The sequence below is a fragment of the Xylaria bambusicola genome (genome assembly GCF_022495145.1).
Source record: "Xylaria bambusicola strain CBS 139988 unplaced genomic scaffold F5B22scaffold_14, whole genome shotgun sequence".
Taxonomy (NCBI): domain Eukaryota; kingdom Fungi; phylum Ascomycota; class Sordariomycetes; order Xylariales; family Xylariaceae; genus Xylaria; species Xylaria bambusicola.
Genome location: NW_025953567.1, coordinates 66,359 through 92,913, shown reverse-complemented (window position 1 = coordinate 92,913; position 26,555 = coordinate 66,359). Strand labels below are relative to the sequence as shown.

The 26,555-nt window shown below is 48.3% G+C and overlaps 8 protein-coding genes across 8 annotated transcripts; 3 read left to right on the top strand and 5 right to left on the bottom strand.

Moving 5' to 3' along the window:
* Nucleotides 1–204: 204 nt before the first annotated feature.
* F5B22DRAFT_601049 (uncharacterized protein) lies at nucleotides 205–1,950 on the bottom strand. Its single transcript, XM_047974581.1, has 3 exons — nucleotides 1,037–1,950; nucleotides 571–979; nucleotides 205–507 (listed from the first exon to the last, which is right to left on the bottom strand). The coding sequence occupies exons 1-2, from the start codon at nucleotides 1,419–1,421 to the stop codon at nucleotides 852–854; spliced, it is 513 nt and encodes a 170-aa protein (XP_047832027.1). The 5' UTR covers nucleotides 1,422–1,950; the 3' UTR covers nucleotides 205–507; nucleotides 571–851.
* Nucleotides 1,951–2,219: 269 nt separating this feature from the next.
* On the top strand, nucleotides 2,220–3,380 carry F5B22DRAFT_645167 (uncharacterized protein; the record flags this gene model as incomplete). The annotated part of the gene is made up of 1 exon (XM_047978543.1): nucleotides 2,220–3,380. One exon carries the CDS (start codon nucleotides 2,220–2,222, stop codon nucleotides 3,378–3,380), a length of 1,161 nt encoding a protein of 386 aa, XP_047832026.1.
* Nucleotides 3,381–3,458: 78 nt separating this feature from the next.
* Nucleotides 3,459–5,443, bottom strand: F5B22DRAFT_83834 (glycoside hydrolase family 71 protein). Its single transcript, XM_047980612.1, has 6 exons — nucleotides 4,571–5,443; nucleotides 4,395–4,517; nucleotides 4,228–4,329; nucleotides 3,956–4,177; nucleotides 3,625–3,896; nucleotides 3,459–3,570 (listed from the first exon to the last, which is right to left on the bottom strand). Exons 1-6 carry the CDS (start codon nucleotides 5,073–5,075, stop codon nucleotides 3,538–3,540), a joined length of 1,257 nt encoding a protein of 418 aa, XP_047832025.1. The 5' UTR covers nucleotides 5,076–5,443; the 3' UTR covers nucleotides 3,459–3,537.
* Nucleotides 5,444–7,163: 1,720 nt separating this feature from the next.
* Nucleotides 7,164–9,561, top strand: F5B22DRAFT_83826 (polysaccharide lyase family 4 protein). Its single transcript, XM_047980611.1, has 4 exons — nucleotides 7,164–7,296; nucleotides 7,482–7,887; nucleotides 7,960–9,278; nucleotides 9,345–9,561. The coding sequence occupies exons 2-4, from the start codon at nucleotides 7,629–7,631 to the stop codon at nucleotides 9,372–9,374; spliced, it is 1,608 nt and encodes a 535-aa protein (XP_047832024.1). The 5' UTR covers nucleotides 7,164–7,296; nucleotides 7,482–7,628; the 3' UTR covers nucleotides 9,375–9,561.
* A 186-nt stretch (nucleotides 9,562–9,747) lies between these two features.
* Nucleotides 9,748–11,538, bottom strand: F5B22DRAFT_635438 (MFS general substrate transporter; the record flags this gene model as incomplete). The annotated part of the gene is made up of 3 exons (XM_047977141.1): nucleotides 9,748–9,753; nucleotides 9,784–11,366; nucleotides 11,490–11,538. 3 exons carry the CDS (start codon nucleotides 11,536–11,538, stop codon nucleotides 9,748–9,750), a joined length of 1,638 nt encoding a protein of 545 aa, XP_047832023.1.
* An 899-nt stretch (nucleotides 11,539–12,437) lies between these two features.
* F5B22DRAFT_635437 (general substrate transporter) lies at nucleotides 12,438–15,191 on the top strand (the record flags this gene model as incomplete). The annotated part of the gene is made up of 10 exons (XM_047977140.1): nucleotides 12,438–12,514; nucleotides 12,736–13,059; nucleotides 13,263–13,346; nucleotides 13,408–13,536; nucleotides 13,632–13,857; nucleotides 13,960–14,052; nucleotides 14,194–14,301; nucleotides 14,370–14,507; nucleotides 14,651–14,809; nucleotides 15,012–15,191. 10 exons carry the CDS (start codon nucleotides 12,438–12,440, stop codon nucleotides 15,189–15,191), a joined length of 1,518 nt encoding a protein of 505 aa, XP_047832022.1.
* Nucleotides 15,192–15,511: 320 nt separating this feature from the next.
* Nucleotides 15,512–18,272, bottom strand: F5B22DRAFT_83723 (integral peroxisomal membrane peroxin-domain-containing protein). Its single transcript, XM_047980610.1, has 3 exons — nucleotides 18,111–18,272; nucleotides 16,204–17,631; nucleotides 15,512–16,142 (listed from the first exon to the last, which is right to left on the bottom strand). Exons 1-3 carry the CDS (start codon nucleotides 18,120–18,122, stop codon nucleotides 15,651–15,653), a joined length of 1,932 nt encoding a protein of 643 aa, XP_047832021.1. The 5' UTR covers nucleotides 18,123–18,272; the 3' UTR covers nucleotides 15,512–15,650.
* Nucleotides 18,273–19,388: 1,116 nt separating this feature from the next.
* Nucleotides 19,389–22,651, bottom strand: F5B22DRAFT_645161 (uncharacterized protein; the record flags this gene model as incomplete). The annotated part of the gene is made up of 5 exons (XM_047978542.1): nucleotides 19,389–20,572; nucleotides 20,625–20,806; nucleotides 20,862–21,388; nucleotides 21,444–21,723; nucleotides 21,813–22,651. The coding sequence occupies 5 exons, from the start codon at nucleotides 22,649–22,651 to the stop codon at nucleotides 19,389–19,391; spliced, it is 3,012 nt and encodes a 1,003-aa protein (XP_047832020.1).
* Nucleotides 22,652–26,555: the final 3,904 nt, after the last annotated feature.

Below are 26,555 nucleotides of genomic sequence, written 5' to 3'. Positions count from 1 at the left end.
GTGTCTTGGTGAATGTACTTAGTAAGCCAACTGCTTTACATGTACAACCCTTTGGAATTGGACTAGCAGGGTAGTATTCGGCATTCCAGTTGTAGAGAAACCTGTTAGGTATCTACTATGGAATGGAGTACGTTGATGTTAGCCGTGGAATCATAAGAGATCTTTCCACGGACTTCCCGGCCATGCATGAATCACAAAGTGAGTGCATAATTGACTCTACCTTATATCACTACTCTAAGAATCTCAAAAGGCCCTTACAATGATACCACGTGATATTAGCTAGCGTAGGCTTTTACCTATCATATGCGACGTAGAAGCGACCGCTTAGACCTGAATTTGCACAGGCTAGGGATGATTGATCAGTTCGTCCTCTTTGCTATGTGGTATAAGTTTCCCACCACCCTTCTAATCAAGCTATGCTGCAACCTACTGTTATCGTCCACTTATTTTCTATTGGTACCTATGTAGTTCTTAGGTGCAAAGGCCTGGAATTAAATAAAACGCATGCTAAACCGAATTCATTCATTAGCAATTATGGTATAAAAGCTCGCCTGCTACAAGGCTACTTACACTCCTGACTTTCTTCCTTGCTCGGCCAACCGGTTGAATAGGGACGGCTTCTTACTTAATGTAGCTTCCCAAAGCTGAAGAAATACTCTATCCCTCATCTTGATTCCTTCGCAATCGGGGTGTATCGGACTTTGCATCTTGGCATGCCTCAACACGCCATAGATGCGAGAAAAAGCCTCTAAAAGATCAGTAGGTTGTGGGAAAGGGTAGAGCTTAGGCTTAGACAAGGAAAGAGATGCCATCATAGTATCTAGCATTGCTCTCTCGCATTTCAATGCTTCCTAGCCACCTTTAGCGCAGAATCCATATGCTCTGTTGCGACTGTAGGGGTTGCGTAATTCTTCAAAGGCAAGCCTGTAGATTTCTAACGCCCTTTTGATATACTCTAATCGGAAAGCTCTCACGGTTTCTAGCAACGTTAGTGCGACGTCAACAACAAAAGCAATCTGGGGTAATGTGTATATACCATCGATTCCGGGCGGCTTTATTGTTAAGGTAAAATAGCCGCCGTAATTGACCGGTGTATTGTAATAGCACAAGTCGCCATTAGCAGCAATGGAGCAATGGTGAGCTAGGAGCTCGGCAGACTTTGTGAAGAGCTGGGGATCTCCCATCTCCCAAGCAATCCATGATAGGCGCTCGTGCTGGTATGTGCAAGGAACGGTTGATCCAGATTGACTCTGTCGTATAACAGAGCTTAACCAAGTGGTTGCCCAAGGCCGCAGAATTCCAGTGAGAAGATACTTATTGGTCAGAACTGTGAGTTGATAAAGTTGTTCTATACTGGTGGGCTGGTCGACGGGCGGTACTAGTTCAAAACGACAATGAATAATAGAGATGATAGTAGTCATGGCGGTTGGATTATCATCAGGCAGCTCTACCTTCTAATGCGAGGCTGATGAGCCCCAAGAAGGCCTTTTTTCAGTCCATTCGCCGCAAAGGAGAGCTTTCCAGACCGGAGATACTCTCGATAATGTCTTGGAGCAGACTACGAAGACGACTGGAAGCTCGTGTCTGTGGTTGAAACTCGGGTCGCATACGCCGAGTCCGTCGCTATCCAGCAAAGGATCTACACATTGCAGTTCCCCGACCTCAAGAGTGAGGTCGCCGTCAGGGTCCATGACTAACGGAGACTGATACGGAGGCACATACGAGCAAACGCTTTCAGAGAAGGCAGGGCTCGGTAGATCTGTGGGCGCAGCAGTATCGAAGCCCATGACTAATTCTAGCTATTATTTGTGTATAATGTCTATTCATACGTGAGGAGATTTGAGTGAATGCAGTGTGTGCGCGTCGCGCTAATAGTCGATAAACCGGTCACTATAGTGCCCGATGTAGAATTGTCTCATTCAATGTTGCGGCGAAGTCAAGATATCGACGGGAGGATGGAGATGGCCAAGTTGAGAGGGCCCACATGTATCTAAGTACCTACCTTACGGTCCTTACCTAATCTAACGTAGTACTATGTAGATACATAGCTCAGCTCATCAACCCCTCCAAGAGCCCCTCCATATACCTCTCGCTCGAGAAAATTTCCTTTCACGATACAATCAATCCATCACTGCAGTTGTTACTAGACTACGGACTACGGACTTCTCGGTTTCGACTGTCTCCGACCACACCAGGCTGAGACGTAGGAGAAAAGAAATATGCCGCCAAAGGCTGCGGGTGGATCACTCGACAGCCTCAAAACCCTCGTTCAGTCAACCATCAGCCTCATTACTCAGTTCGAAGGAAGCCTTCATGCCATCGCTCTCGACAAAGCCTTGCCAGGCTCCTCTTGCACACCTCTCTCCTCCCTCGCGCCCGATCCTTCCGGCCCCGTCGATGCGCTCTCCCTAGCCCACGACTCGGCGAGCCTGATAAAGGCACACACTACCAAATTGTCCCTCCTCATCATCAACGAACCGTTCACACCTTCTGCTATCGTCACCGTCTTGCGCGAGCTTGTTGCTGGCCCTATACCTGCTACTGCCACTGCCGTCCAGCTCTGCACCCCTGACACTTATACCGCCATCGTGCGCCAAGACCTTGCTTGGAGATGCTATCGCGTTCTTAAGGAGCTGAGAGGCTTGGTTGAAGCCATCCCTCTGAATGGCAGCGCCCTACCCGCCCATCGCAAGAACGGAGCCAACGGGGATAAAGGGAGTATCGTTACCACTGGCGTCATTTGGGCTGCGTGTGACGACCTTATTCTTCTCAAAAAAATTGGTATTGCAGGGCTCCTAATCAAGAAGGCCGAGGAATATAAGGACACACTACAGGACGTGTTGGAAGAGCTGAAAGAATGGAGCGAAGAGGTTGATGATGAAGACCAAGAGGAGGATGAGGATGAAGGGGACGGAAACCTGCAGCATATCACCGACGATCTACAAAACACTCACCTCTCGGCCCAGGAGATGATCGATAACCTCATGACATCTCAGCGCATACCCCGAGACGATCCAGATAGAATCCGCGAACGCTTGGACTCATGCCTGAAGCGGTTGCGACTCACCACCTTACTCTACTCGGCCATCATCCAGAGGCGGCTAAAGACTCTTCCTCCGTTGATAGCCGAGCAAGCACCGCCTCTCGCCCGACGTCTAGACGAAGTATATCCTCTCTTAAAGAGCTTGCCACATCGCTTTGGAGAGGTTGCCTGCGCGTTTTACGATCTGGACACTAGTGCGATAGACGAGGCAATGGATTCCTGCTTCTTTGATGCGTTTGCTGCGGCAGAAATGCTTAAAGTCCCTTGGACTGGCACTCAAGATAAATTTACGGAGTGGGCGGACAAATTCCAAGTGGGCATCAAGAAGCCCGACTAGAGCACCACAACCGCGGCTATCGAACGTACACTACCAATATATGAACGAACGAGACATCTTTGATTTCTCCTCAAACGAATTTCATGGTGTACCGGTCCCTTCACAGCGTCATGCCTTTACATCACCACTAACACCGGCATGAGAATTCATGTCATGGTTAGACCTGGATAGTAACAGCATTGAAGTTGACCTATTAAATGTCAGAATACGCTTCTATGTTGCTAGTACGATCGGAACGACTTACATGACCTGAAGACGGGCAGTTGTTTGTGATTTCAGGCCCCGTTGTCGACTTCCCATTGAGAGTGATAGTGACAGCACCAGTTCTTCCGTCGGTTGGGATGTTGTAGAACGAGGCTTTACCGACAGTGCTAGTGGCACTCACCGACCGACCTGCATCTCCGCTACCAATCTTGACATTGATATCAGTGGGCGCATTTGTCAACGCGATGATAGATACAACATCTTTAGTTCCCCCAGCGGCTGAAGCACTGCCTCCCTGGCCCCAGACGGTACCTATGAAGGTCGTTAATACGAAACAGACAAAATTGCGACCTTTCTGCATTTCAACATACCACCATCGCTGCATATGGTTGCTGGTGTTGTCCTGTACCACGCTACGGCCCCCTCGGCTGGAACGGCGACGTTCGCATTACCGGCCTTGTAGGCACTGATAAAGTATGGAAGCACAAATCGAAAAGCTGTGTGATCAAATCCGTTGACATATGCGGTGGCATCAGGAATAACTTGATGACTGATAGGAGCGTTGATGTAGCTCGACTCGCCATAGTCGTTCCCTGTGCAATTTGTTAGCCTAGGACATTTTGCACCGCCGAGGGTTACCCACATGTGATGATCTCGATGTATTCAGGCATGATATCAAAGACCTGCTTCCAACGATCAAACCAGAGCGAGTCGCTAGACGAGTACCAGTTTTTGGATGGTAGATCTGCGCCGTGTCTTATCAGCCTCAAAATATAAACTATAGGAAGACCTAGGTATAGATATTCTTACTAGTGTAGAAGTAGGGACTGACACCCATCATGTACGGCTTGCCCTGTAAAACTGATTTATATGCAACATCGTTGCCCGTCGACATAACCAACTGGTTCGCTTCGGGCCACGCGCCCCAATTGACTATGCTATGTTAAATGCATACACTTTCAGGTGATGGAAACAGCAACACTTACAAGCGCCATCAATGAGAGAAAGTTTGTCCCCAACACCCTGGGCACCGAGGGAAGCCCAGTCGGGCATAAGGAATATGCCACCAGTAGCGGACCGAACCCCAGGCCAAATGTCAGCTTGTGAGGGCCCCTCAAAAGTCGACACCACAGGGACTGCATTAATCCTCAGCTGGCTGCTAAAACCACTATAGGTGTTGATGTAGCTGCTGATCTGGTCGGCGTTCCATTGAGAAGCTTGCATGTCGAAGGACAAGAACATCGAGAAACCGTTGGAGGAAGCTACGTCATAGGCAAGATGGAGCTGCTCATCATTGTAGCTGTCCTGGGACCCTATATTGAGAGCAAAGCCATCGATTCCCGACGCTTTTGCCTGCGAGATGTCCAGCTGCCACTCATCCCTAGTCTGTCCAGATGTGAGGCCGACGATGTAGTGAGCGAAGACGAGTCGGTCAGCCGCTGCCAACTTGGCGAACAGCCCGGCCAGGCCAAGAAGGGAACGGAAAAGCATCTTGATCACAGCCACTTCAATTTCCTCTGTTTCGAGATTGAAGGTTTCGATAGAACGAGTGTGAAGGAAAGGGCTGTGCTGCCTCTGGCCTTTTATTGTGAGGTCACGAGAGTTGATGGCGCCAGCGCAAGGCTATATATGTACAAACACTCCCATCTGACGTGACGAACACCTGCACGAGGGAACATGATGATGGCAGCACTCTACTACTGTAATACTTCTGTCGTGCCCGCGCCGCGAATGGAAATTGGACGGATTGAGGAGTAGTACCAATGTAGAGTGCGCAGGAGCTGGTAGCCCCTGACTCAGCCTTATTCACTATTCGGTAGCACGTCCTTCCCGATTGGTACCGAAATGTGACCGACTACCATGCGGGCTAAAATCCATCCCAGCGATCCTGATGATGGTTGCGCATTGCACTACCCGGGCGGCCAGGGGCAGCGAGGATCAGCTAGCAAGCTAACCCCTAAAGGTTGACTTCACGTGTGTGCAAGCTGCAGTCATGCTATTCTGCATTACGTACATAGTAGAAGAACGACCAAATCGGTTGCTCCTCAAGACGCAAGGACCACTACTCGGGTACGGTAATAGTCTTTCAGGAGGATCTCGTCCGTCCCAATGATCTAGTACATCGTCTGAGTGGCCCAGGAGTACACATACCTAGTACACGGTCGGAAGCCCTTCAAAGAATCCTCAGCAACATCATAACTGTACTTGTATGAAATCGCACAAGCTCTTAGCGTAGCCCACCATACAAGAAAGGTGGGTGGACAGACCTCGGTGCTTGGATCCTGTACTGCAATTTAGTTAATTACTTACTATGGGTACTTACTGTGTATATGTTACCTACCTAGTTTGTCGTCGACTCAAAACGCCGATAATACCACTAAGGCATGCAGCAAGGCCAGCAGCTGGTTTCACGAATTGATGTGGCGGGAAATACTTGCTAGCGAGTGCGATGTCATTTGCAAGATGCAACCACATCTCTTTGTCGAGTCCTCACTTGTTCCGGTGTTCCGAGGGATCGCTCAATTTATAGTACAACATTCCTCATGAGATACCGCATACTACGACCAGACTACGACCATACATGCAGCTAGGATAGGTTGTTACTTATTAAGGTATGCTAGGGGTAAGCTATAATTAATCCTCTGCAGTAGCATGCCGGCATTATATATCCTTGTTCACGCTCGCTCCCACCGTTTCAGAAGCATTGGCAAGGGGATGATATGTTCATTATCGACGTCGATTCCCATTCCTAAAGCTCACTAGCATTGTGCAAAAATCGGTGATGCCTACCTACCTACCTAAATATATTTAGTGTCACGATCGCTTCGAATCCACTTTACTAAGTATATCTCGACGATTCAAGAGATGCGTGTCGGTGTCTCTCAACGCATCCTAGCTACCTACCGCGAACCACCACAGCTACGAGATCTTCTCAATCCCACGAGTGTTCGCTGGTGCCAATGCATCTTCTATGACCTCTGAAGTTATAAATATAGACAGCAGACGTCACCTATCGTTCTCAAAGTCTACATGTGCAGGATCGGCTCGGCCCGCTGAGGCGTAGTCTTATGAGGATAGCGCAGAAGCAAGCTCAAGCACATAGCTAGTAAGTAGATGCATAAGTATGTCCTTCTACCAATTAACAGTTGGCAGCAATCTGTTTTCCGCAAAAGCAGTGCTACCTTGTTTGGCATTCTGTCGGTTAGTAACATGTATATCCTATGTCCTACTTTTGGATATTTACTACTACTACTATAAAAGCTTAAGTAGAACTAAATTCCTACAAAGTTCGGATTAGTGATGACATCTAACAGCTCAATTAGACGCCGATACAATTAACCACGCACCTACCATCTAAGCAGTTGTAATTTCCTGTCACTTTCTTCGTGTATTCTGCTCTCGTGTCGTTGGCCGGCGATTTCGCCTTGGTGCAGGTCAATCACTTGTTTTTGTCAACTTACCGCTTCGTGTTAATGCCCTGTAGTAGGGCTATCATGTTATAGGTATCATTTCTCTGTGGACATCTTACACAATGAATTCTCATAAGCGCACCGGTCTGTCTGTTGCTTCTAAATACCTGACAAACTACCAACGAATGAACACTGTCGCGAAACAGCTATTGGTTCCTCAGTGTTGACGCTCAAAAAAGTGAAAATCGGATTTAAAAAAATCGCAAGCAAATTTATAGGGACCTATGATCTATATTTGTTCAGTCAGTTCTCACTCTCAAGTCTCTTTAGCCCCATCTCGCTCCAATATGCGCAAGGCGATGTTCCGTTTTGTCCATTCCCGTCCAAGTCTCTTAGCAGTCGCCGCATTCATAGCAACGCTTGTGCTTGTGCCTGAATTTCGTTAATCTACCTCATACATACCCGAGGCTAATACCCACCTCTCAAGGTCTCACTACAGCACTTTGACACCTCAAGTAATATATAATGAGATCATATCCAGGTTACCGCCTTTCTCGATCCGGGCTAACGGTTGCGCTGCGACCAATTGCGTCGAATATCGCCAGTCAATAGGAAGTAATAATAGTCAACCGCCATGTTGCTATCAGCGCTGCTGCTCTCCACACTCTGCTTTGCCTCATCAGTGTCAGCAGCCTTCGGTTTCACCAAGTCAGGCAGCAATTATGTTATCGACGCCGGATCTTCTGAGCCCTTAATCTTTACCGTCAGCGGCACCAGTTGCGATATCACGTCAATCAAGTACCGCAACGTGGAGCTCCAGGGTCGGAGCAAAGGCTCTCATATTTCTTCTGGGCTCGGTACCGCAACTGTCAGCGCGACACAAGTCAACGGAAGTGAGTGTTGAGGATCCTTATCCCACTCTTTGTTCATGCCCAAAGGAATGAAATAACCGCCTGCGCGTATAGAGTATGTCAAGGTGACATGCGCAACTTCGACCCTCACCCATTACCTGGTGGCGAAGAGCGGTGATTCCACCATCTACATGGCTACTTATATCACGGCGGAACCAAGCATAGGCGAGCTACGATTTATTGCTCGTTTACAATCATCAAGATTGCCTAACGAGTATCCGTACGGTGCCGTGTCAACAACTGCAGGCTCAAGCTCTACCGTCGAAGGCTCTGACGTCTTTCTTGTCAACGGTCAGACACGCTCGAAGTTCTACTCAAGTACTAGGTTCATCGACAAGGATGCGCAGTGCGTGTACGGCGGCTCAGACGAGATCCATGTTTGTATGCTTACCCCGCAACCTGAGTCTTCATCTGGCGGTCCATTCTTCCGCGATATCGAGACCAACAATGGCGGCGACGACACAAATCTCTACTGGTATATGAACAGTGGCCACGTCAAGACCGAGGAATGGCGGACGAATAATATCCTGCATGGGCCTTACATGATGGTTTTCTCAAGGTCCGGTGTCCCCTCGATCAAGAACGTCGACATCTCTTTCTTCTCCGAACTCGACGTCAAGGGTTTCGTGCCGAATTCGTCGCGTGGTTATGTATCGGGAACTGTCTCGGGTGTTCCTAGTAATCTTCAAGCCGTCGTGCACTGGTACAACTCAGCGGCACAGTACTGGACAATCGCGTCTTCGAACGGCGCTTTCAAGTCCCCGGCAATGAAAGCCGGATCTTACACGATGGTTCTCTACCAAGGCGAATACAAGGTCGCAACTACGACAGGCGTGAGCGTTAGCGCGGGTGGAACGACATCGAAGAACATCGCTAGTACGATGACGAGTCGCAACTCGCTGTGGAAGATTGGCGAGTACGACGGGCAGCCGACGGGGTTCCTCAACGCCGACAAGTTTTTGAGGATGCATCCGTCTGACAGCCGGATGACTTCCTGGAAACCCGTCACGTACACCGTCGGTTCCTCGTCGGTTGAGCAGTTCCCAATGGCCCTCTTCCAGAACGTGAATAACCCTGTAACTATCAAGTTCAACCTCGCATCTGCCCCTGGTGCGGCAACACTGTGCATCGCCACTACCTTGTCCTTCTCCGGCTCTCGGCCACAGGCGAAAGTAAATTCCTGGACTGGCCCTAGTCCCGCAGCACCTACTAAGATTGATAGTCGTGGGGTTACACGTGGCGCCTACCGCGGGTATGGCGAGGTGTATGATGTTAATATTCCCTCGGGAACTCTGGTGACTGGCTCCAATACCATTACTATCAGTTCTATCTCTGGAAGCAGTAGTACCAGCCCCTTCCTCAATCCGAACCTTGTAAGTAGTATAAAGCATTCATTCAGAAAATATGAAGACTGTCTTGCTAACTCGACTCAAACTTAGATCTTTGACTGCGTTGAGCTCTTCACCTAAGCAGGTGAAAACAACCAACAAGAGTGGATGTCACCAGAGCATATACCAATTTGATCTATCTGGGTAGAACTACTCATCTCTTAGATATGTTATAACAGTTAGCCATCTCGGCGATGAATACAATGCACTATAGTTATTCAGACTAAACCCATCACCAAATAATCCTTACTCAGGCTGGTATAACGGTTATCAAATGTCGTACTGTGCTTAACACGCCTGGAAACTATAGTCTATCCTAATAAGAGTTTACTATGTTGGGTACTGGTGTTGGCTTCGAGTTCAATGTACAAACTATATTTCGAATTCACTTTCTTTCTAAGCTCTACTTTCTAATAGGTGACACCATTTCACGACACTCAATTTCGCAGACGGCTTAAGCCTTATTGTTCTCTGCGACGTACGACCATACCAAGGCACACAGGGAAACGCCGACCAAAAACAACCACCATACAAGCCCAATCACCCCCTCTTCTACCCCAAGGGCAAACACATACCCTCCAACAGCCGGCCCAACTGCGCGGGCAAGACTAGCCAGCATATTTCCCGCCCCATGAATAGTTCCCAGCACCGTCCGAGCCGGAGCAGCCTCAGTAAGCAAGATCACCGTGCTAGGAATAGCCATCGTGCGAGCCATGATCTGCGCGCAGACAATGAACCCCAGGAACACCCACCTCGCCGCGTGATCCCCAGCCAGAAGCGAAAGATAGGGTGCTGCGAGGTAAGTCACCGGGAAAAGGAACAGCGCGATGCGGAACACCCCCTTAGTACCGATGCGCTTCTGAAGACGTGGGTAGATGAAGAGCTGTAGAAGGATGCCGCCTATGCCGAAGGCAGCGAGCCATACTCCGATGGTCGCAGATCGCAGCCCGAGACCGCCGGAGAATGCGAAGATTGTGGCCTCGGTGTTATCTGCCGGGGGACTGCTCAGGTATACTGGGAATATATGCATGAATGCTGAGTTGTGCAGTGGCAAGAGGCCAAATGATACAAGCGCCGAGATGACCTTTCGTGTCCAGATATTGCGAAAAGGCATCTTCACAGGATCGGTTATAGCGACTGACGACTCTATCTTTTCGGATTTAGGCTGGTTTTCGTTCAAGAACATACCATCCTCCGTATCTTGCATCATATCATATTGATGATAGTCCAGACCCCTATTCCATAAACGCGTCACAAATCGTCCAATTACAGATCCGACCCGAAGACCCCAGTCATTATGTTCTTCTTTTCCGGGAAGGGTCTCTTTCAGGCCCAGGATAGCGAGAAGAAGCGCCGTGCACAAAAAGAATGCGTTCAATAGTGCCGGTAGCGCGTACGGGTACTCCAGGGCCCATATTACGCCACCAGGGTTGCCACTTGCGTTGAAGATACCTTCGGGGCCAAACAATGCCGGCAGATTCACTACGGGCTCCGCGAGACAGCCGCCCAAGGCCAGACTCAACACCATCCCTGAATTGAACACGAGCGGGAGCAGGAGGAACGCCTTGGTTTGGTATTTCCGCTCCCTGACGACCTCGGCCGTCACCGTCCGCATGATGCTCACATTGCCATTGGCGAGACCCGCGAGTATCCGCCAGAACAACAGCGCACCGAAAGATCTGGATAGCCCGAACCCGATGTTCGCGATCACGGAGATGAAGAGCCCTCCTAGGATGGAGTATCTCCTCCCGTGCTTGTCGGACAAGCGACCCCATGGGAGACTAATAATGCACTGCGCCAGCGGAAACGCTGCCACGAGAACCCCTGAGTACTCGGATATGCGGGCGGCTGGGTTTTCGGTCGAAGTTTCGTCTTCCGAGGTGGGCAGCACGGAGCGGACGAGGTAGAAAATGTAGGGAAGGAGGCAGACGTTGGATAAGGGTTCGGATAGTCGACAGAGGGCTAGTATGAAGAGCTGGTCTTTATTAGGTAGATCTCTCCAGCGAACTTCGGAAGGCGTCTTGATCGCATTGTCGGCTTCCACAGGTCGGGACCCTTCCCACGCTGTATCCGCTGTGGGTGGTATGTTGGGAACCGGCGTCATGATATCTTAAGAGCATGAGTATCTCGTTAGTTCTCATATTGTTGTCATCGCTACCGCCCAACATGATACACCTGCACTTGAGCTTCGCTTACCATTTGACGAAGACGCTGTGTTTTCTGTCGCAGCTGTATGTCGAGTCATAGTGAGACTCTATAATGGTAAACTTCATCGACACAGTTCTGGTTCCTTTTAGCACTCAATCACCTAGCGGTCCAATTGTCTCAGCTCATAACGTTCTCGTACAAGAGAACCAGTCTATTAGCTTCGTTGCCAACCCTTCAGTGTATCGTGCAAATCTAAGTTGGTCTGAAAGCAGTGGCCAATACATAGTACAAGAGCATCCCCCAAATGCCCCTTCTATTGAGTATATGATTTTGTATGTTCCGTCGTTGCCACACTTGTCTATATGATGTCGAATTACATCTTCCGATTACCCATTCTCCGCAGAATAGATTGCAGCTTCATCCCGAGGACATCCAATGGAAGCACATATACCATAGGCACGGGCGAATAGAGCTATATTGGCTGCCATGCATTTAACCGGTAAACAGCGAGCAGTTTCGCTCTTATACTCAGGGATCTCCATCTTCACACCCAATCAACTCACTCTCCAGACATACGCACTCATATATGCCAGTAACCCCTGTTCATAAGATTTTATGTGGAGGGAGTAGAAAGAAGTTTACAATGGGTTTCTTCGGCGTCAGACGGCTGTTGGAGATGAATCGTTCCCATCACAGCAAGCACCAACGCAATCATCGTGCTGTTGCATGCGGGGGGTGGTACGATGGGACTTGATTAGGATGTTGGGGTCGATGATGAGGCGGGACAAGTGACCTCGCGGTGATATTACACGAGGGAGATCACTTCGGTCTATTTGTTATATCAGCTTGGCAACCCCAACACTGGGGGTTGACGAGAAACTCGAAAGTTTTCATAACTTCCCATGTGCTTGCGATAATTGTCCTAATTTGACACTTCATGGGTGTTCGGCTTTCATTTCATAAATTCTTACACATACTAGCCTACAAACCTTTGAGATGAAGACGCTGAGTAAAGCAGTCTTGAGACTGCACCTTCTATGCATCTTCTTTGCTATCGGGTCTTTCGTTTGGGGGTGAGTTTATCATTCACGTTTAGTCATCTTGCACACATAAAATCCTTCAAGCAGCGATATATTGAGGCTATAAGAAGATAGTGAAATTATCGAACCTAAATATGGAAAGGAGCAACTCTTCAACAGCGCCTCTTCTGCCATCCCTAACACCCCACGGAGCAAGCGTAGACTTTCTTATAATATCTAACGTCACGTCACTGACTTCATCTTATACACTCTAGATATCATATTGGTATACTGTCATCAGTCCTTGTGCATCCAGGTTTTAGACGTGCTATGGGTTATCCGACGGCGTCCGAAAAGGGTGTTATAACCGCTATATACTATCTAGGCACCTGGGTGAGCTACATATTCGTATCTCACCCGGTAAGCGACCGGTTAGGACGTCGATACGCGGCATTAACCGGCATCGTCGTTGTGGCTATAGCGACGGCAATCGAGGCTGGTGCTAGCGGCCCGGGAGCATACTCGATGATGATCGTGGGACGTGTCATTTCGGGTCTCGGTATCGGAATGATTTCTACTTCGGTACCGTTATACCAGAGGTAAAACTCCTCTTTATAAAGCTTCATCCCGTTTCTTCTTCATTTCTGCAGGATTAAGAAAGGGGCCGCGACAGGAGAGCTTCATTCGTTTCGCAATCCTTACTACTCACATGTGATACTACAACCCCAGAGCAAATGACATCAAACTTTTCAGCACAGGAAAATTACACTCCGTATTTTCGCTAACAATGAACTCCCTATAGTGAAGTAGCCCCTGCCGGCAAGCGAGGAAAATACGTCGTTTTAAATCATGTCGGATTCGTGGTTGGCTTAGCATCCGGCTTCTGGTAGGCAAAATACATCCCATCGCCCAACTCGACAGCCCACTAATTGACCATCTACCGCCAGGGTCGGATACGGCGTGACCTTCTGGAGCGACTCTGCCTACGGACAGTATGTCTCCTGGCGCTTTTCGCTCGCCATAAACCTCGTCCCAAGTTTGATCTTCGGCGTCGGCCTGCCTTTTCTTCCTGAGACGTAAGTCATGATCGTTATTTTTCTTTTCCCAGTCACCCTTCTTCGGGATTCTTTTCATCCAGACTCACTAACTATTTCATTTTCGGCGGCATAAGGCCTAGATGGCTCGTAGAACACGGGTATTATGATAGGGCCCTGAGATCCCTTCACTGGTTGCGCGAGGGGAGCTTCACGAACGAGCAGATCCACGCCGAGCTCGCGCGTATACGGGATGACGTGGAAGAGTACAAGGGCTACACGAGCTGGACTATGCTCTTCAGGGATCCGAATCTGTTTAGTCGGCTTTGGAGGGCTTCTCTGCTGCAGTTCATGGCACAGATGGTGAGTTCGCATTGTGAGCCCGAATCGAGGCGTTCGTGTTCTCTATAAAAGAACAACGTGGAATTATTGACCCCTAGGTGCTGATAGTTTGAGTTCACATAGTGTGGTGCCGCGGCGATGAAATACTATCTTCCCACGCTTCTCGAGAAACTTGGGCTATCTACGCGCGTAGCTCTGATGGCGGGTGGAATTGAGGTTAGTTCAGTTCCCAACAACAGCATGATTTACCTATGATCTTCCCCAACGCAGATTCTCTCACGCAAAAGATCAGGGGTTCTCTGACTGTATTACCTCACACGTGATGGGAAATTGTCCTTTCTGATGCTGTAACTATAGTCTACCCTGAAAATCGGCATGACGATCATCGAAATGCTGCTCATTGATCGTCTCGGGCGGCGAGTCACGCTGGTCTCGGGGACGCTCGCCATGGGGTTCGCACTACTGGTATGCATGCCCTCGCAATCTAAATCACTCGTACCGCTTCCGCTAACGACTCGTTCAAAACATGAAAGATCAACGGCGTCCTCGGCCAAGTGTACCCCTCAAATACGAATCGCGCCGCTGACATCGTCTGCGTGGTATTCATCTTCGTGTACGCGTTGGGGTATAGCATGGGCTTCGGGCCCGCAGCATGGGTATACGGATCAGAGGTAACATATATACAGTCTCTTCCAGCTCTAACCCCCAATAATCATGCGTATTTTTTCAAGCGATAACATCCAAAAATAAATATGAATTAAAAAAAGTTTGAAAAATAAAAAATGAAAAAAAGCTAAATAACTTCAACACTCAGATCTTCCCGACAGCAGTCCGCGCGCGAGGTCTCAATTTCTCGGCATCGGGTACCTCGATCGGGTCCATCGTGGCAGCGCAGGTCTGGCCCGTGGGCATCGAGACGATCGGTTCGAAGATATATTTCTTCTTCATGGCCATCAACTTTGCCTGCATTCCAGTACGTGTCTTATATCATTCTCTTCGACTACCCCTTCTCACTCCTCGCTTACACAACAACGATTTCTCTCCCCTCTCTCATGAACCATCTCTCATCCCCTTCCTACAACACTCAGCATAGGAAAGAAAGAAAAGGGGAAGAAAAGATGAAAGTATACCCTGTAAGACATAAATCCCTATATTAATCTACGTCAATAAACTAGATAATCCTCCTCTTCTACCCCGAGACCAAAGGCGTATCCCTCGAAGACATGGGCACCCTATTCAACAGCAGCCAACGACACCTCTCCACACACGACAACGACGGAGAAGGATGCAGCGAGCCCATCAGCGCTGCTGCTGTCCCCAAGCCTCCGGGAGAAGACAGCCATGCGACAGTGTAAACGCAAAGAAGAAAGCAAAAGAACAGGGAAGTAAGAAGCTGCGCATGCTGGGCAGGAAGAGTAGCCAGGTACCTTATATCCGGCCCAGAATAGCAAAAAAAAGAAATACGGCTATAGAGATGATTCACAGGCCAGAGAAAGATGGGACCATGCGCACCTTAGAAGATCTGCTCGAGCGTTGAATTTTCCATAAGCTGCATATTCATATATAATACCGACGAGGCCGGGGAAGGCGGCCGGGTGATTCTTCACATACAACCAACTTTACAAGAAGGTAATAGCGGCTGTTGAAGAAAAGGTAGAAAAATGTAAATAAGTGAGCAAGCAACCAATTGAAAATGGTATCTACCAAGACGCCAGTCACGCCTCCCCCAGTAACAAAATAAGAGCCCCATCCACAATGAATGTTTTTTTTTTCTCTTTTAACAAAAACCTTACCACTAATTGCCGTTTACCGCTTTATTCAAGACCCATCTGTGCGTCGTCGCCAATTCCCCACTGCCCCAGATCTCTCTGGTGACCGTGAATCTCAAGTTCCAACGCTGGATCCAGCGTACTATCATCCTCGTTCGACCGCACACTAGCGACCTCGCTTGTTCTCCTAGAGTGCTGAGTGCCACTTGTCGTACGGCGACGAAGGGAAGGCGTAGAAAACCGGAATCTCGCCGACTTGGAGGACGTGCTGAGGAGGGAAGCAGCGTCGTCCTCGCCTTTGGATTTATCCTCCGAGTTTGTGGCCTCGGGAGGGGACACTGATAATGCTGCGCTCGCGTCGGTAGTATCGGGGACGGAAGAGATCGTGGGTTGTGGGCGTGCTGGTAGAGCTGGTGGCGGCGGCGAAGGTGAAGGTAATTCATCTTCGGAAACCTCGACTAATTCTGCATCGCGGTACCACTTCCGTCTTCTCGTCCAGCGGCCCCAGCCATCAACCCCCCGGCGACCATTCTGCCACTATACAGAAGATGTTAGAGAGCATAAGGGATGTCTAAGTAAAATTCATGTCGCAACGTACCTTATTATCGTAAAAGATCCAGCCCATCCGCCCGCCTTCGCCATCATAGTCTCCCTCATCTAAATCTGGCACGCCGTCGACACGCCACTTAGTACCTTCCACCCACCTCCATTTGGCACGACCGTCCTCAACCTCCGGCAGCTCGAACTCGTCCTTGGGTGGGACTGGGTTGTTCTGCTCGTCGGTCCAGGCTGCTCGCTCGTAAGCAAACAAGCTATTCGTCCATCCTAAGCCGAGCCATCGCCTCTGATTCTCATAAAGTATGAAAGTGAAACGCACGCCGGAATCCTTGTCCTTAGCCCCCAACCGGCTACGTTTAAGAGCTTCGGTCAAGGCCGAGGAGGAGATCTTGGCCGCCTCATGCGCTCGCTTCGGCTTGGTTTTGCCATCAACGGCATGGCCATTGAGGTTTTCTTTCTGTTCCAGTCTCACAGGCCTTTCGAATTCTAGGCCAGTTATCCATTGGGCCACTTTCCGTATTGTTGCGCTCCTCCATAATAATGTCCGTGTCACCCTGCAGACTTTGGAATGCCAGCTTAACACTAAAGTACCAAATACAAAGACAACTCTCTTCGTTGTGATGATACGAAGGGGCGGCAGGGTCAAAAGAATCCAGATCGGAGTGACAGCAAGGATGCGTACGAACAAAGTAGTAAGCGCTGGCCGAGTGGTTGCACTGGTGGCGGTTCGTTGAGTGGACAAGAAATCCGTCATCTCAAGCAGCGGCTCGAGTAAAATGTTGCATCGAGATGTGAAGACTCTTAAAGTATCGACAATCTCGTCGAGAGTTTTCTGGTGGCGCGTAGTGGTCACTTCACTAGCATTTCGCTGATGCCCTTGGCCGGGTTGACTGCCGCTGGAGGAGGCATTGTTCCCCTTTTTCTTGTCTTTGCTATTAGCCAGGCTGGGATGCTCGGCCCAACCGCTACTTGAGAGGGGACTATAGCGGCGGGCATACATGCCAGCAATGATGCCGAAGACGGTAACAATTGGGCCGGCGAACCGCACGATATTGTCGCCGTACTGGACGACGACCCAGTAGACAACGAGCAACAGGAAGCTCTCCCAGGGGTCGCCGGTGGTCCATGTCAGAAGGCCGGCGAGCTTATTCAAGGGAAGCAGGAAAGGGTGGCTATAGGCGAGGGCTCGAGTGATCTGGGGAGGTGTGGCGAGGAGTAGGGGGGACTTCTGGTGGACGAGGATGGTAGAAGTGCGCTTGGCGGCGGCGGCGGTAGAGGATAGGTTCGTGGGCGAAAAGGAGGCATAAGTCGGGGGAGCGTACGACGGCGAATTGAAGCTGGGAGCCGAGGTGGAAGAAGCGGCGGCGGGAGTGGCAGGGCCGGAGGGATTGGCGACACTGTCGACGTCGATGTCGGCGCGAGGCGTAGTAGACCTGGGAGTCGACATGTGCGTCATCCAGGGTATGTCCTACGGTGCGCAGCAAGAAGAGGTTGCATGTCAGCCTATGGAACCCGATGGGATGGCAGGGTGAGTTGGTAACGGAGGGCTGCTAAGTGTTCGCAGCTGTAGTACAGTGGTGATGGTGGTGGTGATGAGAATGATGGTGGTGTTGTTGTGGTGGTCTGGTGCAAGTACCTAACGATGACGATGGCTGGTTCTGTCGCTGACGTCGCTCATCGCCCGTCGCTGCACTGCGCTGCACTGCCGCGTACACTGCTAAGATACTAATCTAGCTAACCAGCGCGCGCGCTCTGCCCACGGACTCGGTGGAGGTACATAAGTGGCAGGGGTGTGGGGGTTTTAATTGATCGGAATTGACTGGAGTTGATTGGAGTAGGAATGAACGGCATAACAAGAGAACAAGATATGGCAAGGGAGCCTGGAATTAAAGAGAAGCAAGGAAAGAAACCACAACGTCTCCGTGTGGTCCCGTCGAGTTGACTTACAAGAGCAGCCATCAAAGCATCAAGGCATCAAGCACACCACAAGTGAACAGGACAAGTCGAGCGCAAAGGGGAGTTGGGAGAGCTGGGGATGGTTGCAGAGCAGGCACCAAAATAGCAGCATTCCAGGCAGCTACCTAACCTAGGTAGGTACGGTATCTATGCAGACCTATGGATGTACACATATAGAATAGGTAGAGAATCCTATATGGTAGGGATTCATACAATATGGTATATAGGTGGATGGCGTGGTCTGCTGCTGTACACTACAAAGCGAATGGAATGGATTAGGCAACCGAAGCAGCATTATACAGGCATCATCATGCAAATACCTTGAACAAGATAGGTCGCTAAGACGCTGCTGCTGGGATGGGACAGCTCATTATCGCCCAATTATATCAGGCACCTTGGCAGAGAGAATCCGTATACGATACTGCAGATATATACAGTATATATAGTATATATGTCCAAAGTTGATGTTGTAAGAACTAAAAGAGGAGAAGAAAGAGAGAATCTCAAGGCAGTCGCGGGTTTGATGGAGATCCACGGAAGAAGGCTGACCTTCATTATGGAGGAAAAGAAGAATGTAAGTGCTAAGAGGCAGGCTGACAATGATAGATACCTTCCTACAATTGCGGGGTGAGAGTGAGAGTGTGCCCCATATCGTCGGCACTGGCTGCGTGCTGGACGGGCTTGGCACTTTCACATGCCATCACCCCATCCGCGTCCTTGGAGTTTTGTCCATCTTTTCTTACCTGCTTCAAGTAACTACCGGTAGCCCAATTCATAAATCAGATAATGTGCCTACATAGCTATATAGGCACTCTATCATAAGTAGATAGATACAGTTCTTGACCTAACGGCTTGCTTGCTTGCTTGCTTGCTACGTGTGGTAAATCCCGAGCTGAGTCTTCCTACTACAGCCTACTACATCTAAGTCGGCCTCCCTCGCTTCATGAACACAATGCGATGCTTGTCAATAAACACACTGCATGTTCACTTGCTAGTGACTGAATCGCCTTACTTCTAATGCCATTGATTACAATTTGGCTTTTCCATTGACGGCACAAGCCTCGATAAATCACCCATGCCTCCAACCACAGACCCATATGCATTCCCTAACCATCAAGTCACTTCCTAATACAACCCATGAAAATAAGCGCCTTACAATGGCACGCAGATATCCCCTCGCTTCATACTCCTAGACGCCTTTTGATTTCGCCCACCATACTTGCCCAATAACAAAAGCCCCACGAGGGGCTCGCCTAGCTCTAGACATACCTACTTATTGGGCACGTTGCAGTTGAGGGTAGGTAGGGAAGGAACTACGTCTCGAAGCCAGAATGTGAACCTCCTCACTTGGGTTTTACCAATCTCTTTCCTGCTTCCCTCTGCGCGGTTGAAGACAACTGTAACCGGGTCATCAGTTACATCTGAAGGAAATACCGTTAAGAGGCTGTTGCCCTTAGACCCAGGGATTTCCTCTTTAGCAAAGCCTCGTAAGGTTGTCGGGTCGATGACAATCTCCAGGTGAGCATTCACCGTGGCGACTCTTTTTTTGTCTTCTTGGAAATGAAGTTCCAGGCAAGGCCCTCCACTCACCCATGAGATTGGCCCTTTGCGGTACGAGGAAATCTCAAATATGCAGAGCAAGGTAGGATGTACAGTGGGAGCAGACGGTTTAGATATTGGTTGTTGCACTGCTGACGTCCTCGCCTGATTGTTTGGGGGTTCCGTTTCCATCCTAGCCTTTTTTACGTTGTCTGGTCCAGCCGTGGTGATACCAATGCCGCTCATCTCCTCGGATCTCGCCCGCTTCGGCCGTTCTCCTATTACTATTAGCTCCGGCGATACCGAAGGTGACGGTGCACTTTTGAAGCACGTCTCGGAGCGTGCAATAGGTTCAGAGCTATTCTTCTTGGAATTGATATCATCAGCTTGAGAAGTGCAGGCTGCTTCCTTGGAAGCAGCCTGGCTGACTATCGACATGATATTTAGGTCTGGCGGCGGTGTGCTTCTCGAAGTCTTTGCGTCGCGCTCTGTCTCCATAACTCCTTCAATATATATGTCTTGAAATGTTGGTTCAAGAGTGGGGGCGCCTTCTCCTGAGGAACCATTTCCTTGATTGTAGACCAACTTATGATTCTCATGGGTTGATAGCTGGGCATTGGTATTGCCCGATGCATGATCTGATTTCCGTAGGTGGTAGAATGCCCATGGCCTTCCGTCGGCTTCGGGCTGTTCCCATTCATTCTCGTTGCTCAATGTACTGCCCGCATCTGAACCCGAGTAATCATCATCACCATCTATTTCACCAGCAGTTTCCTGCATTTCCCGTAGCTCTTTTTCGGTAACATTCGAGATCGAGGACTGCATAGACTCATCGGTATCCGAATCATCGTTAGAATCGTCAACATCCGTGAGCGGCGAAACTATTGGCGTCGTAACAGCGTCAAATTTTACTCCTATATGGGTATTTAGTTATCAAGACCCGTCTGTTGAGGAATCCTAGCCTACCTCCAGCATTTGCCTTTTGAGCTGCTTCGAAAGCTTCCCAAGAACCATACCCATCCCTTTTAGCAATGTAACTACGCGCAGCCTTATAATATTCGTTTTCCCTCTTGGGCTGGTCTTGTTGATAGAGCGGAAATTTGCTTAAATCTTTCGCAGCAACCCAGCTAACGTTCGACTTATTATCACTATGAGAGAACACAAATCTCAATCAGTATATTGTATCGATAGGAGGCTGCGAACGTGGAAGGTGACGAATTGAATTCCAGGAGGACTATGCCTTGGAAAAAGAAGAGGGGGTATGGATGTGTTATGCTTAAAACATACAAAAACATGACAGGGAACTTTCTTCGTTTAATGTTCGGCCCACCATCTTCGAATCCTTGAGACCAGCCAATAATGGCACCATTTGTGGTGCTGTCAACGTCTTTATAAACGTAACACCCTGGTACGTTAGACTTCTTCCTGTCCAGGAGTCCAGTGCCGGCGAGGTTATATTCGAGCCCTCCCGGTGTCTGGTCGTTCCACCCCAGAATCATGACAGGGTAGAGGCATCGCTCTGGCCTCCAGAAGCAATTATAGACATGAAAAGGCTTCGGGTTCGTAATGATCTCTTCTGAGGTCTTCAAGGCATTTTTGCGTGCTTTTAGTGGACTCGCCCCTTGGGGTATGGTATTAGTCTCTCTCTCGCGATTGGGATTATCCGACTTTTTCTGTGGTGTTTTCCCAGCACCCTCTGTGCTTTTTCTTGTTCGTGATTTTTTGTTTTCCTTTGATAATGTTAATTCCCGCATCATGTGGAAGCTATGGTGGGAGTTGACTGACAGGATTGATGAGGCTTATTGGTTTATAGCCATTTCTGAAAGCCTCGTTCACAACTTCATTATTTTGCCTGGCTAGCTGCTCATTGCAATCAACCACTCTATAACCAAGAGTCTTGATAGCCAGAACATAACTCCTCTCTAAACCTCCGTGCAAGCGACCGCTTAAATGCTTCGCAGCTCCGGCTATAGGCAACTTGTTGCTGAACCTTACGGAATGTTCTTCACATTTAAGAATGTACCACTGGTTCCTACCAGGTGGAAACTCTACAATAGTATCCTTACTAAAAGATACACAGGTTAGATGTGTTAAGCACTTTAGGTGCAATAGGACCCGGAAATCTAACGAAAAAAGGAAAGAATTAAAACATACTGCTTAGCTTGCCCATTTTGATATACCTCGTCAAAGGTAATGGTTCTCACAGGGGCAGTCTCGTTGGTGGTAGTCAAGTTCGTGGAGACAGGTGTTTGTATCGACTCCATTGCGTTAGGTTCGGAGGTTGATTGCTTCGCTTTAATGGCTCCTTGTAACGCTTTGCGATTCTTAGTCTTAAACCGAAAGATGTGCTGCTCCCTTCCTTCGGCAGTAAACTCACGTTGGACGGTAGCAGAGAAGCCTTTATCAGGCGGTGCTGATTGACTTGATTCCCGGGAGGCCACAGGCGTGGGAACCATATCTTGAATAGGAGACATCCGGTTGTCAGAGGCACTGACAGATTGCACTTTTGGCGTTTGTACTGTCGAAATCGCGTCTCCAGAGATTGGCGTTGGTAAATTACCGTCCGTTTCCCCGATGACTGTAGTGTCCACGGTATTCGCAGGTGTGACTACGGACGATTGAACAGGTGAAGTACTGTCGATAAGTGATGATCTGTCAGCAAGGGCTTGTGCATATGCCTTCCTGTGATGCTCGTGCTCTTTCGATTGGCTTTCTTTAATTATGTTCATACGTTCAGCATAATAATCGTCGATACTTCTTAACGCAGCGCCGCGTTGCTCTTTTATCTGCCGGATCTGGTTGTAGAGATCGGTAGGATCGCGCGTGCTGTTGCGTAAATCGCCTATTTGAACTTGGGCACTATCGTGGGTTTGTTTCTTCTGCTCGTTGGCCTCACTATCACAGCTCGTAATCTCCTCGCCATGTTGGTCTTCCATCATGATCATTCGATTATTCCACCATTTATTAAAGCTCTTGAGCTGTAGGGAATCCATGGTGTCTTCTGCTTGGCCCTAACACTGTGCGGATAGAGGTGATAGGTTGTATCAGTCGGCAAGCTTGTGATGCATACCGGTACTCATTCTGGACTTGGGTCAAGATATAAGAAACGGCATGGAGACAAGTTCTCTACCATTCGCAGTCAAGCAGGGTAGAACAGCTATGTTCCCGCCAGTGCGGCGAATACTTGAAGGGCGTTTGCGTGTGTTCAGTGCCGTGGAAAAGTTCCCAGAAAACACCGAGAGCTATGAGGACAGGACATAAAGATCCTGAAGGTGAGATGGGATGAAGCAGGGATAGAGGGTTGAAGGAAGTATGGAGGAATGTACTTAGGTGGCGAGGGTTGGCGGCGAGGGTTGGCAACGAGGTAATTACTACCTTCCACTCTTTCTGATGTGCCTGCCTTCTGCCTGGTATTGCTAACACCTCCAGATTAAAACAGGCAAGTACGTCAAGTACTACCTGGTAGGTGCAATGATGACAGGTAGTGTGTGGTAGGGACTTAGGCAGGTACCAGATAAGTACCAACTCAAGTATGGGGTACAGATAGATTGTAGCACTTACCAAGTTATACTGTTCAGTTAAGTGCAAGATTCAATAACAGAATGTATGGGGTTGGAGGTAGGAAGAAGTGACCAACATACAATTGGATAGCCCTGCTATAGCTTTTATGCCTAATTAGGTATTTATTGCTAGTGTTGAGTGGATGACAGTGTAAACGTCAAGATATGTACTTCAGTAGTACGTTGGGTATGATGAGTGTCGAGATGCAGGCCACGCTCGCTGAACATAGAAGTTAGATATTAACTATCGTGGATGGATAATAGAGAAAGAAGCTGCCACCATTCGAATGGAAGCAATATATTTGAGATCCCATGAGAGGGATTTTAACTAGTCCTTGTAGACTACCTAATAGCCTGAGGTGCATGGGGACGGGGTATAGTATGTTGGTTGGCCCATTAACTTAATTGCATGTGATAGAAATTATGGGGCTCTCCTTTATCACGCCGGCAAACTCCATGTAATATCGTGAATGCTGTACACTAGATACTATATAGCTAATCACCTATCTACATTATCATCAAACCAGCATTCGGCATACCTGAATAGAGTCCGCTGTAGTCTTAGATGCTCGAGGGAATGTATAGATTAAGGACCAACCCAGATACACAAAGTCTTGAGCACATTGCTACCTAGGTCGATACTAAATGACTAGGTTAAAGGCTATTATTTCAAGCCTCTGGACGTTGTTAGCTTGCTGGGTACAGATACAAATTTGGCACCAGGGTAGGTAAGCAGTTTGGTCCGCATTGGGTAGTTATCGACCAGGGGGGCTATCTCAATATATGCAATGCACCAACAGGAAAAGGGGTTGGTTCGACCCGCAATGATCCAACACATTGGAACCGCCCTCTTCTGTCCCATCTATCCACATCTACTACGCTGTCCAAGCAACAGGTATACCTATATGAATGTAGTGACCCATATACGTAGTAGCCCATATATATATAAGTTTTAATTATTTTATAATATTAGTCCTTTCTTATATTTGCTTTTTATATTTCATTTCTTATTGGTCATTTATGCATTAAGACCCCTGTGTTTATCCTAGGTACTGTGGTATGATTTTGCTCTGGAATCTGATATGTCACCTTCACTCAACATATATGGATAAGTAGCTCGTTCACACAGCCCCTTAAATCTACTCATTACATTCAGTAGTATTCTGTTAGCTATTTGCTTAGAAGTCTGTGAAAAAAATACATACACCGCTATTTTCCGAATACTTAAAGCATCACGCCATTGGATGGATCATACGTTCTGTCATTAAAGGCTAGGGCTTAACCCCTCTTCCAATAAATATTCAAAATTACATTCGTACAACAAAATCGAATGGCACTGGTCAATGATACTGGTAGTAGAGATCAACCGGGAGTTGCGCCTTTTGGAGTCCAACAGTAAGAAGCGACCTGCCATAAGATTCAAGACAGGACTACAAATCGCGACCGACGCTGAAGCTGGTAGAATGACGATACAATGACGCTGGCAACGAGTAGTAGCATGCGGCCTACCATTTCAAGTATGACTAAAGCCCCTTCGCCATTCTAGAGCTCATCATGCGTTATTCGTGGAAAATGTAAATCGACAGACACCCATCGGTCGTAACAGCCTATCACCCGAGTCAACCTGTTTCATCGCATAACACAGACCAGATAGACTCTCTTAACACGCCCATACGCGCTAGCAAGAACCCGGCTTTCTTTACTAGGTGTGCCTTTATCAGCCTTATTTGCAATCACACCGAATGTACTATTGCCAGTTCGTTCCAACTGTCCTACGGCCGGAGGAGATGGTTTCATTCATAGCTTGGTGTTATAATGCAAGATATGGGTTCAGTTTGCAAAGGGCCAGAATATATGACCATGCAGCCAACCAGACCATCCTAGGGTTGGGTGCTTAGAAGCCGGATCTTGTGTTTCACCCATTCTCGTTGCTTACAGCGATCGACATCATGCAAAGTAAGCCTCTCGACCCTAGCGGAGCTCACCCGAAGTTGTGGAAGTAGAGATGATGCAGCTGTATGCCCCTTGCATATGCTAAGTCCACAAGCCCTCTAGAATCTCATTGCCAGTTGATATTTAGCTTTGTGTATGCATCTATGCATTTTCAGTTTGACACGTCCTTTACTGTTCTAATTCTCCATGCCTCCAGCTTATCTGACTTGTCAAAAAACCAATTGGGCGTGATTAGCACACATAGGTATACCATACACATATCGCTCTGTATTTGTGACCTACCGCCCAGACATGCATATCGGATGTTGGAAACATAAGTTGCATTCCGTCTCACATACAGAGAAGCGAGTGAGATGGCAAAGATACTCCATGGCAGGCTGCAGTGTGGACGGATCTCAGCAAACAAATATGCATGGACCCCAAGCTGGAAAGGTTGTAATACATTGCCGGCGCCGAAGGGCACATCTTTCCAGTTCTAGACCACCAGCCATCTACCTTTTCGGTTCCTCTCAAATCCAGCGAGTGGGTAACTCATGTGCATGACGTGTGATGGTACAGTACCAAAGTCATCATGGGCTCGGCTCAACTAATGCACCCTTCGTTTCACAGTCATTGTGCCAAGCAGAGGTTGGTACAAACGTCGTTCAGAGAGTGAGAAGACAGAATATTCAGCAAGTATGCTTCATTGCTAACCATATTAGTAAGTATGGTGATATAGTAGGACGTGTCTTCTTAAAATATCAAGTAAACCAAGGAGGCTGAAGTGATTAGTTTATTCTTATATTTCTATAACTAATTAAGTTTGAAAAGGTAATAAAGTTTATATATCCTAAAGTCTATCAATAGGCAGCACATTAAAGACATCGCTGTGAATATGCTTTGGAATAAAGCATTGTAGAAAGTACATATATGGACCCTTGCTGGTAAGCCATTCACCAAGTACACAGAACCTGCCTTTCGCAACACCACAACCAAAGTACGGTATCATAGTCGCAGTTGCATCCTTTCTAGGTCCTATAGGGACCCTAGGTCTTTCCCGAACCAACCAAGAGCAAAATCTCTTCATCATGTAATGAAGGATCGTTCCGCGGACAGGATAGCCCCACAAGGCTGTGAGTAAATTTTTCAATTTTTCATCACTCCGGTAATTACCAACTACTACGAAAGTAGACACTCAAGGGAGGAAGCAACGTACGAACACTCAAGCATGGAACTGTTGCACTGGATTATTGCTACGACTGCATTATTAGAACCAAACCTCAACACAGTTGACACGAGTGTATATTTTACGGAATGATTATCGGATATTGCGAAGCACTGCGAGGAGCTGTGAAGTATTCCGAGGGCCTTAGCCCACCATGGTCACCACTCCTTCCCCCGAGAC